Source organism: Halichoerus grypus, chromosome 6 (assembly GCF_964656455.1).
Source record: "Halichoerus grypus chromosome 6, mHalGry1.hap1.1, whole genome shotgun sequence".
NCBI classification, from domain to species: Eukaryota; Metazoa; Chordata; class Mammalia; order Carnivora; family Phocidae; genus Halichoerus; species Halichoerus grypus.
The window spans coordinates 13,486,261-13,504,750 of NC_135717.1; the positions used below are offsets into that span (position 1 = coordinate 13,486,261).

At 52.3% G+C, this 18,490-nt stretch overlaps 1 protein-coding gene across 2 annotated transcripts in view; it reads left to right on the plus strand.

The window, feature by feature from the left end:
* Nucleotides 1–3,291: 3,291 nt before the first annotated feature.
* GALNT17 (polypeptide N-acetylgalactosaminyltransferase 17) overlaps nt 3,292–18,490 on the plus strand; it is a 439,664-nt gene continuing 424,465 nt past the window's right edge. The window contains exon 1 of one of the 2 annotated variants that reach the window (XM_036074023.2): nt 3,292–4,952. In XM_036074023.2, the coding sequence (XP_035929916.1) occupies nt 4,715–4,952 (238 nt within the window). In that variant the 5' untranslated portion in view covers nt 3,292–4,714. The remainder of the gene's footprint in view (nt 4,953–18,490) is intronic. The other variant, XM_036074021.2, reaches the window with a different exon arrangement.

The window sequence follows — 18,490 nt, forward strand, 5'->3', positions numbered from 1 at the left end:
TGTATTGTATATTCGAAAGTTGCCGAGAGAGAAGATCATAAAAGTTCTCATCACATGAAAAAATACCTGTCACTCTGTATGGTGACAGGTGACAGACTAACTGTGCTCATCGTTTCACAACGTACACAAATAGCAAATCATTATGTTGCACACCTGAAAGTAATATAATGATGTATGTCAATTCTATCTTATTAAGAAATCAAATAAAACCCCCAGTTTCTGTTGCTCAGGGTTTTATGGGAAAAATGATGGCTCCACCCCTTGCTTCCAGCAAGAGTAAGTAGCTTGGCAAAACCTCTGTAGAGAAATGAGCCCCTGTTCTTCCTGATGAACCTCCAACTCTTTCTAGCTTCTGTGACAGACCAGGGTGAGATGTGAGAGATTTTTAGCAGGCAAGGAAAGGTGACACAGAGAAGTCAGCGTTGCGCATCATGTGAGCCTCGGTGGATGAGTGAAAAACGTATGTGGAATTGAAATCCCTCGTGAACCGTGGACAGAAATACATCTATCGCCCTCCTTTCAGTTGGCTAAACAAACCAAAAACATGCCGATAAACCTCTTTTTAAAAGTATCCGTATTTAACTGAGTTTTATGATTGGGAAAGATTTTTGGAGCCCTCCAAAAGTCAAGAACTGATTTGCTTCTTGGTAACAGGTGGACTAGAGCCAGGATCTCCTGGTGAGCAGGCCGCAGAGGCTCGGAGGTGTTGTTTTGTTGGTTTTACAAGCTGGATTGGGGCAAGTGGTGTGTAGACGGATGGCAGTCATTGATTGAGGGAGCTCGCCCACCCCTCTGGGAGCCTCTGGTTCCAGGACTGTAAGTGGGTCCTTCCGTCTCTGTGTATGTGGTTTAAATGGCTAAGTGTGTTCCTTCCAGGCCTGATGATTTCCTCAGCAGGCAGAACCTGTTCAATTCAGTTCCTTCATATTAGTTCAACCTTCATCCATACAAGCTGCTGGCCTTTGTCCAGAGTCTTCTTTCTTCCATCAACATATGCAAACAACTAGAGAGTTCTACCAACCTGGTGTGCCTTGAGCCACTGATTTTTATTGGCATACAATAAATATTGACTTGATTATGTTTTTGCATATCCAACATATTCCAGGCAGGTTTTTAAATTTTTGGTGTCTCTGACCACCATTGAGAATCTGATGGAGGTTGGGGGTCTTCCCCCTCAGAAAAATGCCCATATGACACACACATATACATTTTTGTATTGGATTGAGGGGTGTTTATGGACTTCTGAAGTCTACCCTGGGCACCTCTTGGGGGACGGAGCTGGTTAGGATCATGGACTTAAGAATTAAGGATCCAGTTCAAGTTAGATACCACCAACTGGTAACATCTCCAAGCTTTGGGTGATGGCGTTTTCCCTAAGCGCACTCTCTTGCTTGGAGGCGTGGGTGCAAGAAAGAAGATGGTGAGATTAATTCAGAGGTAGAGATGGCTGGGCTGGGGAGAGTGGGAGCATACGTACAAGAGAGTGTGTGAACTGTGGCCACTACTGGGAAAGTGTTTGAAATAAACAAGTAATCAGAACTCAAGAGTAACCAGGAAGGATAGGAAAGGAACTCAAGAGGGGATGGAAGGGGATGTAATGTATGGTGATTAACATAATAAATAAATAAATAAATAAATAAATAAATAAATAAATAAATAAAATAGAAAAGAAAGTAGGAGTGTCAGTCTTGGCATTTCATAAAGGTAGAATTCAGATCAGAAAGCATTATGAGATAAAAGGGTACTTGATAATGATTAAAGCTGCAGTGCATGGTAAAAAGAAATGGGGATCCTCTACATAGAGTCAGGGAGTGTTCTCCTGGATGTCTTGTTTTATGAAAATAGAAAAAATGTATAAAGAATGAAGGGGGGGATTATATGAATGTGTATATGTGTTCATTTTTAAAAAATAAAAGAGTAAGTCTATTTAAAAAAAAAGAGGGGATGGAAGGGCTTGGATACTTGGGAGGGAGATAGGGGTTGCTGGTGGCTGGAGAATACGTTTGTTTGGAAATGTGAGTGGGAAATTTTCGTGCAGGATTGTGGGAGTGGATCACTTCTCTGTGATGATAGGGCTCAGGATGTGAGCCTGACAGTGGGTCACTCATGGACTTCAGCGTGTCAGATGTCATTTAGGAATGTAGAAGTTTTCCAGGATGCTTGTGGAAGGGGAGGAGAAAAGCCTATAAGAAGCATGATAAGATCATCAGTTAACTGGTTAGGATTAGAGCCAGGGACCTCTGCTGCTTCGGAGGGAAAAAAGAAATCTCTCTGAAGTTGCATCTTACGTGGAAACATCTCTGTTGCTCAGAGGGTGTTCCCTCTACTTTGCTTCCTGTCTCCTACTCCCAAATAGGCACATGTTTGGGAGTCAGACCCACCTGCGTTTACAGCCACTCATTACTGAGGGACCCTAGCCCTGTGTCTCAGCCTCCCTGGCTTCAGTCTTGCGGCTGAGTAAATGTTGGAAAACGATTTTTGCGAAAGTTTCCACTGATTGTGCTAACTTCCATCTGGGTCCTCGGTGAGATATTGTGGGGACCCTGATGGCCCTGGTTCCTGTCCTGTCACAGCTACCCAATAACTCAGGTTTCTAGGCCCTTGGCTCCTTTCCTGCCCAACACGTGTGGCTAGAAATGGTCCCTTGGGGCTTTTTATATGTGGCTTTTTCATTTAACTCTTTTTGTATTCACTTTTTGTAGGCGATATAAGGAAAAAAAAAACCCAGGAAGATCCGATCGAACCCAGGCACCGAGTTCCAAGGGAATACAAAATTTAAAAATTGTTATATTTTTTATGCACTTTTCTGTTAAAAAATCGAGTTAAAATAATAAGCAAGAAAAGCCAAAACCCCCAAAACCCAATAGTAAAAAGAAAAACTTCAGTGAGATCGAAACGGTGAGGTGGAAACCACCAGATTCATTGGCCTTTATGGGCCGGATCTTTATTAGTTGGCAGTCTGGGTTCTTTTTTAGGCCCAAGGAATTAAGGGGATCAAGAAGGGTCTTTGAATTCCAGCCTTTCAAGCGCCTGCCTTTGGAAAGAGGAAGAGGTCGCGGAAATCCAGTAGCCAGAATATGCTTCTTATGACAAAATGTGGGTGGGCACAAACACTGTGACTTGGACGGTTAGAATTTTCACACGAAGAGAGCCCCCCCCCGCCGCCCCCCCCCCCCCCCCAGCCCACTAACGCGCGGCCTGGCTCCCAAAGTAACAGAATCCGAGTCTCCAGGCCAGATTTTCCCTCTAGCCATTCCCGGCCACGCAAAGCGGAGCTGCGAGCACACAGAAAGGGATGTCTTCATCGCCTCCCAGGATGGAACAAACCCGCCAGCTCGGGGAGTGCTGAGAACCAGAGGGTCCCTCCGACGCCGGCAGCAGCCAACATGACTTGACTGCCCCCATCCCGCGCGGTCCCTACTCTCCAGGCGCCCCCACCCTTTCCGGGTGCGCGCGCACGAGCCGGCGAGCCGGGGAGCTGTGCGCCTGGCAGCTTGCGGGCGGCGGCGGCCGCCAGGCTCGCGGGGAGAGTGGTGGCCAGGGGCGGCGGCGGAGGAGCTGGCGCCGCAGCCGGTCCCCTCGGGCCGCGCCCCGCCCTCCGCCGCCACCTGCGCGTCCCCTCCGGGGCTCTCCAAGCCGGGGCCAGGGCCGTGTGGGCTCTCGGTGCCGCAGCGGCAGTATCGCGGCGTCCGCCAATTAGGAGACTCGGCGTTTGGCTCCGTGGCGCGCGGGACGAGCGGCGCTGCCCGTTCTGGCGAGCGAGGGGGCGCCGCCGCGCTCCCCGCGACGTTTTAGGAGGGGGCAGAGAACTGCTGTGACTTTTGAGGTCCGACTCCTCCTTCCGGCCAGCCTCGCGACGCGCCAGCTTGGAGCGAGGCCATTGTGACCGGCAGGCCCCGAAGGCTCTGCGTGGGGCTGGGGCTTGGAACGTGTCCGGGCGCCCGCGGCGCTGTGCGCGCTGGTGAGTTTGGTGGCGGGGTGGGGTGTCCCCGGCGCGAGGGGCGGAGAGGACGTCGCGCTCTGCCCCTTGGCCCGCCCCCTAGTGCTGCCCCCACTTTGAGAGTAATTGAGACTTGAGCGTGACTGCGGAGCCGCGAGGATGCGGGCGCCGGGCGCGGGCTTTCCCTCTGCCGGGCGTGATGGAGCGGGTCGGTGAGCGGAACAAAGGCGCCCGCCCCGGGGAGCGGGTCCTGGGCTGAAGACCGCGGGCCGCGCGCCGCGACGGCCGCCTGCGGACGAGGGTGGTGGCCGTGCGGCCCGAGGCGCGGCGCGCTCCCCCGCGGGCGGGCGGCAAACCCTGAGCCCGGCACCTGCGCGCCGCTCCCGCCGCGGCGCCGGGGCAGCCCCGCTCCCGGCGACCCCGAGGTCCAGCGGCGAGCCACTTGCTGGTGCCGCGGAGAGACCCACGGCCCCCGGCCCTTCGCCGAGAAGCGGAGGCGCCTGGAAAGGGCCGCGCGCCGTGAACTGAGCAGGCGTCTCTGGGAGCACTTCTGCACACCGAGAGCTTCCATGTGAGCGATTTCGCTCTCCCCCCTGACCGCCCCGTCCTCCCAGCCGTCCCCGCTGCCGGAGCATCCGCGCTGCGGGGCCGGGAGCCTCTGGGCTCCCCGCCGGCCGTTCGGAGTGTGAGGCTCGCACGGCCCCCGGCTGCCCCGCGCCTCGCCGGAGCCCGAGGGGGCGCGGGTCCGGGGCGAGGGCCGGCCGGGCGAGTTTGATGGCTTCACTGAGAAGAGTCAAAGTGCTGCTGGTGTTGAACTTGATCGCGGTGGCCGGCTTCGTGCTCTTCCTGGCCAAGTGCCGGCCCATCTCGGTGCGCAGCGGGGACGCCTTCCACGAGATTCGGCCGCGCGCCGAGGCGGCCAACCTTAGCGCGCACAGCGCCAGCCCCATCCAGGATGCGGTCCTGAAGCGCCTCTCGCTGCTCGAGGACATCGTCTATCGGCAACTGAATGGTAAGGACACGCGCCGGCGCCCACGGGGCTCTGAGCGGGCGGGCCGGGCCCCGGTAAACGCCTGGGGCCCTGCGCGCGGTGCCGGGGAGGGGTGGGGGGAGCCGGTACCTCCTGGCTCCCGCAGGCTCCCGCTTACCCTTTCTGCCCTGTCTTGGCCAGGAGGCCGGGGCTGCTGGAAAGAATTACCTGCTTCTTCTGTGCCCCAGCTGTAAGTTTGCTTTTATTGTGGAAACATGTCAGCCCAGCTGGCTCCCCGTCCCCACCTGGCGACTCGAGCCCGAGTGCAGAAACTAGTCGCGCGGCCAAATGGGACTGGAGGCTCAGGCCGGCCGACTTGGAGGAAATAGTTCGTGCAGCTTAGCGTTTGGTGGGGTCAGACAGGGAGGGACACTGGCGGGCTTAACTGTCTGCAAAGTCAAGGCCTCAGGTCTGGAGCTCATGCGCTTCGGTAGTAAGTTGGATGACTATGTCATCTCTCCGGGAGGCGGGCTGCACAGCTAATAATGAGGACTCCTCCCTTCCTGCTGCCTCCGTGGAGGCTGCTATTAAAAACACACCCGGTTTCTCGCGGGAGAGCTGCCTGAGGGCGATTGTTACAGTTCCTGGTGGGTTGGGGAAGCAGCGTTTCAGAGTGCAGCAAAGCCAGGCGTGCCATCCAATTAATGGCAGTTGTCAGAATCTGTCCCATGTAAAACGTTCTCCTCAGTGCTTCTGGAGAAGGGGGGACTTTTGATGTGCCCTGGTCACGTCTGGCCCAGGGACTGATGGGTCATTGGACACTTGCTGCCCCCAAGGTCAGAGTGCGAATCACCTACTTGAGTACAAGCAGCTATTGGGAGTCCATAGGGCTGGCATCCAAGGCAGATCCAAGGCTGCCACCTCCCTTCCTGAGCTTCTAACTGGTGTTCTCATGATAATTCCAGAACTACAAATAAGCGTAAAGATAATGATAACAATAATAATAATTGGTATAATTTTTGCTCCCCAGTGATCCCTGCTGGGTCCTTCTAGGTGGGATGTGGTCAGATCTCTGAGCACCCTCTGAAATATCGCCTTGGTCTTCTTGATGTCATGTCACAAGTGTCCAGGGGATGCTTTGAACTTGTATCTGCCCTGGGCAGTTGCAATCCCCAGTTTGTTTCCAGACAAATTAGAAGCTTATGGGGTGGGCCTTTGATTCTACTCAGATACCTGCCAAAGACCCAGCCATAGGACCCAAAAGAGAGAGTGCAAGATAGCCTGGGTCTCACTGTAAGGCTGCACGTAGGGACACAAGTCGTGCCACAGTCCCACATGCTCCAAAGAGGAGTAATAAAATGTGAATGGTATTTACTAAGTGCGCAGACATGCAGGGACTCATTTAGTCTTTATAGCAACCAGGAGATAGGTGCTGATACTGCCCGCTGAGGAGTGGAGCTGGGAATTGAACTTGGATGGTCTGTTCCAGAATTGAGGTTCTTAGCTGTGGCACCAGTCTGCCTCAATCTTTGGCATGTGTCAGAGTCAGATGGAGGGCCTGTTAAGTCACAGGCTTCTGGACCTCAGCCCCAGAGTCTCTGATGCAGTAGATCTGGGGTGGGGACCTGAGACTTTGCGTCTGGGCTAGCTGTGGCCTGCACCGTGGCCCACTGCCTACACTGAGCAAGCAAAGAGGAAAACCCATTCGCCTTTCAGTGCCAGCTGGTTGGGGTAGGGTGGGAACTTCTGAGAAGCCAAAAGCCTGCTTCACATGGGGGAGGGGGGGAGGTGTTGGGTTTCTTTGCATGTGTGCTCTCCTGTGATGTAAGCAAGTCCCTGGGGGATGAGGGATGTGTCTGGCACTGGGGGCGGGTTGGGTTGGGTGCTGTGGGGTGGGAAGACCGAGCTTTCTTGACTTGCTGCCTCTGAGGTGGAGCTGGTAGGAAGACTGGCTTGAGAGCTTTTTTTTTTTAAAGATTTTATTTATTTATTTGAGAGAGAGAGAATGAGAGAGAGCACATGAGAGGGGGGAGGGTCAGAGGGAGAAGCAGACTCCCTGCCGAGCAGGGAGCCCGATGCGGGACTCGATCCAGGGACTCCAGGATCATGACCTGAGCCGAAGGCAGTCGCTTAACCAACTGAGCCACCCAGGCGCCCTGGCTTGAGAGCTTTTCCCGGGCAAGCCAGGAATTCTAGCTGCGACTAGGTGGGTGCTATCTTCCTGGCTGCTGAGTGTAATTTGGAGTGATGGCAAGCCCGGAGGAAGAGGTCAGGGAGGAGTCAGGAAATGGAGAGGACACTCCTCTCCACCCCACCTGCCGGTGCGCTGTGCCTGTGCTTGCCTTGGGCATTGTGCGTCCCGCCTGTTGATGCGGTAGGCCCGCTGGGGCCACCTGCTGCAGGGGGAGGGTGGCCGAGGGTGGCGAGGGCTCCTGGGGCTTGGATTCCGGTGTCCATTTGCTCTGCAGCCTCTCTCTATCCCTTGCTTCTGAAGGATAAAGAAACCTTGACCTTGGCGTTCTTTATTCCTCAGGAATTAATGGCGGGCCTGTGAGAGCCTGGCACCGGGCATACCGTAGGAGCAAGGGCTCTTGGGTCCAGCCCTCCGGGTACAGAGTGGAAGCTGGCCTGTTCAAGGCTGCTCAGATTTCACAAACCTTCCTGTGGACTCTTAGCAAGTTCCTGCAGGAGGGACTCCTGGAGAGCTCCACCCCTCCCTGGCCGTGAGCACTATTACCCTGAGGGGCTGCTCATTCCTCGAACAGGTTTCCTTAGGTGTCCTGAGACGGGGGGGCCCCCTGGGCTAGGGGCCCCGGGGGCCCCAGGCTTCCTTAGAATCAGCCTCTCTGCTAAGATTCTCAGTGCCCACATCCCGAATCCTGCCTTTGGAAAAACAGTTACAGGTTGTTGTTGTTACTGTCGCATTTTTCTTACTGTAGGCTGCGAAGGATGCTTTAAAGAGAAAGTGGAGATGCTGATATGGCAGGGAAAGCACATGGAGATGAGGTAGTTTTTTTCCCCTCCAGACTCTGTCTGGCACCTGCTTTCCCATTCTTTCGGCAAGGCCCCCACTGCTGACCCCGGCTGTTGGGCAGTACGCTCTGCCCTGTGCCCCCGGCCTGGTCTCTCATGCTGGCATTCCACTGATTATGCGTGGCTCCTGCTGTCGGCGTGGGAAGCACCACTCCCCAGGGGCCCAGCTTCTAGTGGCTTTCTGTTTCCTAAGGAATCACGGTCAAGCCTGGAGGCTGATGGCCAGGGCGGGCCATAGCCAGCTGCGACCAGCATCTCCCAGGTTGCCATCTTGCCCAGTGCCTTCTGCCTCCTCCGGCCAGACCCATCTGCTCGCAGGAATGCCCAGCATTTGCCTTCGGATTGTAGCCTCCACAGTTCAGCCCCAGCCTTCGAGAAGTTGTCTGGGTTTGCTGTCCCTGCTCCCTTTCTGTATTCCTCCATACAGGTCTTCGCCCTGGGGGTGGGAGTGGGGCTGTGCCAGTCACGTGTCTGAGCTCTTCCTGCTCCGAGGTACTTGAAGCTTTCTTGTCAGCGACTCTTTGCACTCATGGCTTATATTCCTGTGCCTCCGTGGGTTTGCCTTTGGGTCCAGAACTGGATGGTAGGCTTTTTAAGGGCTTGAGCCAGTATTTTGGACTTTTTAATACCACTTCCATCCTTCAGGGATCATCCACAGCACCTTGTACAGAATGTGGTTGATTAATTGGATGCGAGCTAGTTTTAGGAGGTAAATGATAGACACAGAGGAAATAGTCTCGACACTGTCATGGCTGGGTCCGGCTGCATGGGTGTGGTGAGGGGGAGGGAGCTAGAAAGACTGAGCTGGGGAGACTGAGTGTGAGGAAGCCATCTTGTCTCCACCATCTTGCCTGTGTCATCTTGAGGCTGCTCTGGTCCTTCATTCTCCTGACAGAAGGGCTCCAGATCCTTCGGAGGAACTCGGAAGGGAAGCAGTTGTCCAACATAGGGAATAACGCATTTCAGTATATTTTCTTTGAATGTGCGATTTTTTTATAATATGAGTATGGTTTTATATTCCTTTTTTTGGTAGGAAAAAATTCATTCATATTTATTGTAGAAAATTTGGAAACTCTTAAAGAGTTACACGAGAGAAAATAATGCTGTGTTAAAATATTTTATGAAACGGCGGCTTGGTGGTTCAGTACGGGCATTAGGAACAACGGACCTAGGGACAGACGGATTTCTTGTTAGAATTCTCATGGAACTCTGCACATGACTTGTGACTTTCTGTCACCTTCTGAGGAATTTGTTTCTCTCATTTTAGAGCTGAGAGAAAGGTGAGAAACAGAGACACTGTGTGACTTAGCCAGGATGACATAACCAGGGAAGCGCAGTGCCAAGATTTTCTGAAGACTCGGTACTTCCCCCAGGCAGGGTGGGAGAAAGTCAGGGTGAAGACGGTGTTTCCCTGTTAGACCTGCCCCACGCCAGCCCCAGGATCTCTGTGGATGATGCCTGAAGGATGGAAGTGGTGGATCGAGCCCCTGTGCCGCACGTCAGAAGGGCGCACACTGCTGCTCCAGGAAGCCCAGGGCAGCTCTGTTGTAAGAGGAAATGCAGTTGGGGCATCCGGGTGGCTCAGTCGTTGGGCTCCTGCCTTCAGTTCAGGTCATGATCCCCGGGTCCTGGGATTGAGCCCCGCATCGGGGCTCCCTGCTCAGCCGAAAGCCTGCTTCTCCCTCTCCCACTCCCCCTGCTTGTGATCCCTCTCTCACTATGTCTCTCTCTGTCAAATAAATAAATAAAATCTTAAAAAAAAAAAAAAACAGAGGAAATGCAATCGATTCAGGTTAGCTTCCAAATTTAGATTTCAGAAGGGTATTGAGTAGAAGCAGGGTGGCTTGAAGAAATTGAAAATCTTTGTGGGAACAGAGAGAAGTCAAAATTACCTATCCGAGTCCTGCCCCCAAGCCGCAGAGACAGACGGAGCTGGGGTCTGAGCTGCAGAAAACCAACAGGTTCCCAGCAGCGCCCGCACAGCCCACCCAGCCTGCTGCCCAAGGACGGCCGGACAGAGGTGGAGATTTGCTCTCGGAGGCCTCCAGGTGGAGTCAGGAAGAGAGGGATGGCATTTTGAAGGCACGTCTGCATGGATGCTGGGGCCGGCCTGGAGCTGTTCGCTTTCTGCTGCCAGGATATGGCCGTGTGCCTGGGACCAGCACTGGCTAGGGGAAGGAGGAGAGGGCAAACGTTTGTATTAAAATCAGTCGCTGCAATGCGCATCAGAAGGAGGCCAGGGCAGTTGGAGCCTTCATGGGCTGCATGCAGGTCTCTGTGTCAGGCAGGGGTCCAGGCTGGGTCAGCGGAGCCAGGGTCTGGGTGCTGGAAGGAGGCTCGCTTCCTTTCCCTCCAATGGACCACCAAATCTCCACCTCTGCAGCCACCCCTCCTGCAGAGAGGCAGCGTGTGGGACAGGCACCCTGCCAGCGGGGTCAGCTGTCACCTGCCCAGCCCAGAGGTGGCAGAGAAGAGGCCACCATGTCATTCTCGAGGAAGAAATCCAACCCCCTGACCTTTGCTGTTGCCAAATCGGGAGTGTCCTTTGCGGACAGGAAGAAGGCTTGGTAATTAGAGCCAGAAGGAAAAGGACCTCCTCTTACCCCTTTGGAGATTCACATCGCAGACAACAATGACCACACTCCGCAGTGTGGAGGCAACGGGAGGAAGGGGCATGGGCATGGTAAGGCGCATGGCAGACGAAGAAAATCTGAGATCAGATAACCTGCAAGTCTCTTTTAAGAATATACAATTGGGGAAAAAAAAGTTTGTTCACTCAAGCGTCAGGCAGACTGGATTGGATGACTGATTCTGGCACTTACTAGCTCTGCGACCTTGGGCAAAGCACTTCACCTCTCGACTGAGAAATGGGGTCGTTGTAAGGCAGGATGAAATGGGACTCAGAGAGGACAGGCCAAGCCCCGGGGCCCAGCGTGTGGCAGCTGGGAAAAGGCGCAGGTGTCCGGAAGGAAGGGACCCTGCCGGCCTGCCCCCTATCCCATCCCGGACACTGGGAGCCGTCCTGGCCCATAGCAGGTGCTTAGCAGATATTTCTGGCACGAGAGCACGAGCAGCTAGCCATGCTTTGTGGCGGAGTGTGGTCATTGTTGTCTGCGATGTGAATCTCCAAAGGGGTAAGAGGAGGTCCTTTTCCTTCTAACTTGCTTGGACTCTGAATTAATGGAGATCCTTCTCTCTTCCTGTGTTTGTCTGAGGCCGAATGCTGTTTCCTTCTTCCTTCTCCTTTCTCCCTCTCCCTCTCCCACTGGACTTACAAAGATGATGCCTTTGGGTGATGCTTGTGAGGCAGAGGAATAGTAATGAGCCTCTACACGTCAGATCCCGAGACAGAAGCTCACGTGTGTTCTGAGCACTGCCGGCCGTGGGCTGGGGGCCAGGATACGGGCGGGGGCAGACATCTGTGGTCTCGTTGGAAAGGTGCGTCGGTGGTTTTAACAGGTGCAGATGCGGAAGGGTTAGTAGCGTGAGTGTGGAAGGACTGAGGCCTGGACTGGCAGGCGGGAGGTGCTTAGCCAGCGAGTGTTGAACTTGAACCCGAGACTCAGAAGTTTTGACACGTGCACCGTAGGACACAGGTGGTCAGAACCCCCTGGGGACCTGATGTGGAAGCGAGTTGCAGACGATGGTCCGCGCCCAGGACTGGGAATCTGCAGGGTGGCCGGCATGGGGAGCAGCGGAGACGGGGCAGAAATGTGTGCGGGGAGCTGGCTGGTGAGGTGGGGCTGGTCTGGAGAAGCAGGTGGAAAACTGCTTTGAGTCCCAGGTTTGGACTCAATTCTGCAGACATGGTCCGGGGGGGGCCCTGGGGGATCAGGGCACCACGGTGACATGAGGGAATTGATGTCAGGTCATGGTTCAGTGTAGGCACAAGCAGGTGGGAAAGTGGGTTAAAATCCAGTCAGTGGCGGATCTAGGTGCTGGCGTCCCCCGCCCAGCTGTGCCTCTGCCACAAGATGCATCCGGCCCTCCAGCTTCAAAGATCACAGCGCACCTCACTTTGGAGCCCCATCCTTGGCCACCTCCTGGGCTAAGAGTCAGCACCTGGAATGGCTCTCTCTGGAAAATCTGAATCCGCCTTCGGAGCTCTGCCCTGCACACTCCACTTGAGCTTGCTCTCCCAAGCCCTCCCCTGCTGCTCTCAACCTCATTGAGGCCCTCCCAGCCATGCCTCCCTTGCCCCCCAGCCTTCTCTGGCTCCCTGGGGCTTTGTCCTTCCCAATCCAGCCTGGACAGCTGCTCCCATCAGGAATTCTGCTGGCTCCTCCAGGGTCCTCCTCTCTGTGTCCTCTGTTCCATTTACCTGTTGTCTCCCTGATCCTGGGGCAGCTTATTCCCGAGGAGAAGTCCCACCATGGCAAGCGGTGGCGCCCTTAGGATGCATGCACCCTGTGCAGTCTTAGCTGGGCGCCCAGCTTGTCCAGTACTTACGACAGGTCTCCCTTTCTGTTCCCCAGCCAAAGAGGATGCCCGGTGGCCTGGGGGCTGGGGGACTCCGTGGGGGGCCACGGTGAGGATGAGGGTTTGAGGCTCCCACTGCCCCTCTGCTCTCAGGTGACACAGAAGCCCATTCTACCCCAGCGGCCTCTGCGGCAGCCCACCACACGCAGGCTTTGGCCCAGCTGAGACTCCCCAGGGTCTGCCTCCTGAGGCCACCACCCAGCATCTGGGTCCTGCTACCCCTTCTGGATTCAGCTGGAGTGCTGTGTTGCAGGGCAGAACCTGCTTCCGCAGTGGCCGCTGAAGCAGAAGATGGAACCTGGACATCCAGGAGAGCCAACTCTCCATGGGATGGCCTTTGCCTGGGGGGCGACAGGAGCTACCCCTCAGCAGGAGGGGGGGTCTCCCTCCCTCCCTCCCTCCTTCCTTCCCTCCTTTCCTGATGCCTGCAGCCCTTGAAAAAAGTGCAGGACTCATTTGGTTGAAAGACCTTCTTCTGCCTTAGTTCTTGCTCCTCACAGGTCTTTAGACTATTCTGACACAAGGATGACAATTGGCTTAGCCACTGATAGAGAAGTTTTCCCTTTTAATAATGTCCCTGTCATTGCTAACTGCAGAGCCTCAGCCTTGCCATGCATGAGTAATAAACCACTGCCATAATTACAGGCGGCCACATCCAGATACCAACACATGAGCGTGCTGACAGTTAATAGGGAGCAAGGTTCCACAAGAGCCTCCTTCCATCCTAGCCTCAGACACAATGGCTAATTGTGTGATTAGTGTTTACTGAGGGGTGTCTAATGGTTATATATGCCTTGTTAGGTGCTGTCTATCCCTGTAGAAAGAGCACTGAACTAACAGGGGACTGGGGTTCTAGTTCTACCCTCTTTCTAGGGACCAAAGTTGATGTGTGTATAACTGAGAGCTACATGACTTTATGGTCCTTTAACTCTCAGATTATGAGTAACATCCTTCTCCCCCCGCCCCCCACTATTAAAACCTCATGCATTCTCCAACAACCATTCAGAATCCCTTTAATCCCTGAAACCTTCCCTGCCACCTTGTCAGAATTACCTGTCCTGTCTTCTGGGCTCTTATGGTACTTTGCATGGGTCTGCTTTTAGCCCTTGTTCATCTCTGCCTTACATTATAATGAATTGTTTACATGGTCAGAGCCAAGAGTTTGCAAGAGAATACATTTTATTAATTTCTAAAAATCCTTCTCTGTGTCATTTAGGAATTAATTCATCAAGTAACTGGTTCTCTTATGACATGCCCAGAAGTAGTGGTAGCTAGCTTGGGTTTGGCATCATGAGGTCATTATGATGACATAATTTTATGACCTTATAATTCTCTTGGTCTTCATGGTTACAAGATGGCTGCTGTGGTTCCAGTCATTGCATCTTTGTACAAAGAAGGAAGTGGTCACATCTCCTATTCTCTAATCTGGAAAGAAAATCTTTTCCAGAAGTGTCTCTGGCATGATCCACATGTGGTCTGGAAAATGGTCACATGACCAGCCTTGCTTCAAGAGAACAGTTGCTTTCTGCAGAAAGTGAGTATGGCTGAGGCAGAAGACCAAAGAGGGAAAGGCATTTACATTACAAATCCACGGTGCCTGCTATCCCCTCCACACCCCCAATGCATTTTCAGTGACTATTAAAATGAAGCAAGACTCTTTGCTAACTAGAAATCAATTAACTAGAATACTCAAGTCCTGGGGCATTTTGATTAACTGAGATTTGCCTTGAAGACCTCTCACGGATTGAAACTGTAGCCATATTTTGTCAATGGCCATTTTTGTGTCTCTGAAACATTCATTTTAGGGTTGGTGATGTGTCATAGTTTAACTGGTAGCATTTTTTCCCCATAAAAATGGCACAACTTATAGTCGGAGGCATCTTAGATTTGGTGAAATGCAATATGTGGTATGTGCGTATATATGTATACAGTAGTTTACCCTGCACCATGGTTTTATTGAGCACTTAATACACACCAAGAGTTTTGTGCTCCTGAATTCTACATCTGGCCTACGTATACTATTATGCCCATTTTACATATGAGGAAGCTGAAACTCAGAGAAGCAAGTAAGTTGTCCAGAGACACCCACCTGCTGCCTCTCTGTGTCTCCCTTTGTGAGATTGGCGCTCACCGCCTCCTGGGTGGGCCACCCAGTCCTGATCAGCATTGGTGGCTGGCCTGGGGATTGTAGAGGGGTAGGCATGGGGGTTCGGTGACAGGATGGTGGCAGGGAACCTTACTTCCTTCAGGTTCAGCAGTTACTAGTGTGTAAAGTTGTAAAGCTGTTAATTCTAGGGCTCTAAATTATGCTGCGAGAGCTTTAAATCCAGCCCATAATTAGAACAAAATGTGAGAAAAGTGAAATTGATATTAAGTTAATTAAAAGGCTTTGCTTATATTTGCAAGGAAATTAGCACAACAAGAGTGCTGACAAGTGCACATTGTTAATTTCTTCTTTGTTTGGGCAACTCTCAGCAGGCCTGAGGCAAACTTTGTTCTTGGCTTCTGCCTTGTGCCTTCTCTACAGTCCAGTCTCCAATTTATTGGCGTTCGCGGTGGCTTTAATTGGGCAAGATCAGTGTAATTTTGTGAGGGTCATTTTTTAATGGAAACCAAGCCTTGAGTAGGAGCCACACCATACAGCTGAGGGCAGGCCCAGAAGGATGTGTGGGGCTTTGGATGTTTGTAGAGGCAGCTGCTTCTGGGAAGCCGATGCCACAAGCTGATATTCCAGAAAGTAAGCCCTTTGGCTCCAGCACGCCCTTCTCATTCCTGTTCACCATCCTGACCTGTGCGAGAGACTTGAGTTTGAGTATGTGGTGTAGAACTCTAGTTTGGAGTTCCTGGGAGGCAGGGACAAGTCTTTCTGATGGTACTGTTTATACCAGATCAGGGTCTGCATTAGGGAGGTCGGTATCAGGCAGCCTAGAACGATCCTTGTCTCCAGTTGGGGTGGCAGAGCTAACACTGATGTTCACCAAAGAATTGCCCTTCCCTCTTGAGCACAGAGCTAATCTTCAGCCTTGCCTGCAGTTAAGTGGGGGCCATGTGACTGAGTTCTGGATAGAAGGTGGGTGGAAGCGATGTTTGTCACTGTCAGGTTTGGTCCCCAAAATCCCCTCCATGTTTTCTCTCTTTGCCTGTGTCTTTGGACGGTTGTGTTAAGCCATTGAGATCTTGGAGCTTCTCTGTTATAGTGACTAGGGTTAATTATCCTAACTAATTCAGTTAGGCTAGTCTCCCTAAGTGACAGACCGGCCTTTCTACTCTAGGTCTCAGCCCTTGATTAATATGATCAACAAGTACTGATTGAGCTGAGCAATAAGTAGGTTGGGGTAAGGTGGTCGGACTGAAATACATCTGGTTCTGGACTAGCTTCTCTGTCTGATCTGTTGGTTTTAAGAAAGAGTCTTGTTGCTCAGTGTCCTGGTGTTCTATTTACAGAGTGATGGAGTGATTGTAATCATCCCCTACTTATGCTCCATGTTGGAGCTGAGGGATAAGTACTGAAATATAGCTAAGTTGTTTGCAATTATAAAGAACTAAATAATATATGCATTGTCTTTATTACAGCTTCTGCTGATAGGAACTGGCATTTTTCAAGATGAGACAAACTGAAAAGGTTAGCTTAAGAATTAGCAATTTAAAAAATCATGATCTTTGCTGCCACTGCATTTTAAATCATGCAAACATTTATGTTTGTGCCAAAGTTTCACAATTTCCTTTAGAGCAATTACTGAAATGCATTTACAAGATAAAAATGGAGTTCAGGGAAGAATATTTAAGAGCTCTTTAATGACGTTACAAACTTTGCTAATTTGCCAAGTTGTTCTAAAATCCACTTCAATTCTTTTTTTTCTGCCTACCCATCTTCCTGCAATTGAACTGATTGCAGAAGGTTTGAAGAAAGGGGCTGCAACTTATATTAAAATACACAAGTCTTATGAAATATCTTTTCAAGAGCTTCGTGTCTTCCTTCATTAGCTGAAGGTGAACGAACACTCAGGAAGAGACAAGAAAGAACCCTTGGGCTGTGTTTACTTGCACAAAGCAGTTTGGGGAGCAAACAAAAGCCAAACAGTAGTTACTAAGTGGGTGGTCTGAGAAAGTCTTTTATTGCTCCTCAGCGGCTCCTGTACTAGAGCCTTGGGGAGGAGTAGACGGTGCGAGTGTTCTCTTCCTCTTCTTCCTCTCTCAGAGGGCAGCCTGGACTTGTGGTCCCCGCAGCCTGGCAGCTGGGTGGTGTTCCAGCTTCCTCGTCAGGGCTCTGGGAACCCACATCTGTCCTTCTGCTTCCCCACAAGAAAGGATCTCACCTTCGGGGTGCACAGTTTTGTTAGAGTGTAGGTTCCTGGTAGCCTCTCAGGGACGGTTCTCTTGAAAGCTTCATCTTCAGCAGAGAAAGTTCGATGCCGCCGAGTTCTGGACAAGAGCCAGCCATGCAACCCTGCCCCCCTGACCCCCCTGTTCTTTACTTCCCCAACCAGCTGATCTCCAGGGGTTACCACGCAGTGGACTGAGCATGGGCTTTTGAGGTCGATAGATTTTTTTCCAAACTTCCTTTTGGCTATGTAAGAAAGCCAAGCCAAACCGTGCATTTTGGGCCATTCAGTGTTGCCGAGACTCAGTTTACCCATCTGGAAAACAGCAGTTGCTCCTATAAGTATGATAAAGACTGGACAAGATGGCATTTGTAGAATACGTTGAGGAGTGCCTGTAAATAGGAGAATGTTGGGGAAGGATCTTGTGAATACAGTAGCAGTGGTGGACAGAGCCACTGTGGCTCCCTGGACTAAGACAGCCCCTCTGGGACTGCTTTTCTCCCCAGCAAAATCTAGATGGGATCTAAAGTGTGTTCAAGTTCTGTAATTTTATGGATCAGATCGGTGATTCAAAAGTGCCTTTCCATGTAAACGGTGGCCAGTTGGCATTGGTTGGATATGCATTTTTTGGCAGCAATTAAAAGTTCAGTCTAAAGGAATGAGAAAAGAGGCACCTGGGTGGCTCAATGGGTTAGCGGCTGCCTTTGGCTCAGGTCGTGATCCCAGGGTCCAAGTGGCGGGTTGGGGGGGGAGTCTCTGCTCAGCGGGGAGCCTGCTTCCCTGCTTGTGCTCTCTCTCTCTCTCTGTCAAATAAATAAATAAAATTAAAAAAAAAAAGGAATGAGAAAGGAGTGACTGCCTTCTAAGGCTAGAATTCAGTGGAAGCCATGTTGCAGGACTTCGGAGGCTGGGTCTAAAGGATGATAGGGTGTCTACCAGGCACTCTCTCTGGGGATGTGCATCTTTGAAGCCTTGAGCCACAAGTCAGAAATCAGGCTGTCCTGAAGCCACTGTGCTAGAAGAGAGAGAGGGAGAGGGGGAAGGAGCAGGGGGTCGGGGGGAAGAATCTTAGAGGGTCCAGCTCCCAGCTGCTTTTGTCTTCCCAGGGCAGGTGCCAGACATGTGAATGAGTGAGCTTTAATCTACCCCACCCACACCACCCTTCCCTGCCGATCCCCCCCCACCCCACCTATTCCCCCCCACCTAACCCTCCTACGCATCCACCCCTACCCACCCGTTCCCTGTCCCCACCTGCCCCCCACCCTACCCATCTCCCTTTCCCTGTCTCCCTCCCCACCTATCCCCCATTCCACTCATCCGCCATTCCACCTATCCCCCCTCCCCACCCATTCCCCCCTCTCCCTATCCCCCACCCCACCTATCCCCCTCCCCACCCATCCTCCCTATTTATTCCCTCTCCACCTATCCCCCCTCCCCATCCTCTCTACTCTCTATTTATCCCCTCCCCACCTACCCCCAATCCACCCTCTCTACCTATCCCCCCACCCCACTTATCCTACCCCACCTATCCTATCCCACCTATTCCACCCTACCCCACACCACTTTGGCCTTCAAGCCTCCCCAGTGGATGCCAAGCAGAGTGGAGAGTAGCGGTCCCCACCCCCAAACTCTGCCCAAATTGCAGATTCAGGAGCAAAATAAATATAGTTTGGTTTTAAGCCAGTAACTTTTTGGGTTGGTTTGTTATACAGCAATAAATAACTGGAACACCGGGCCAGCACCCTT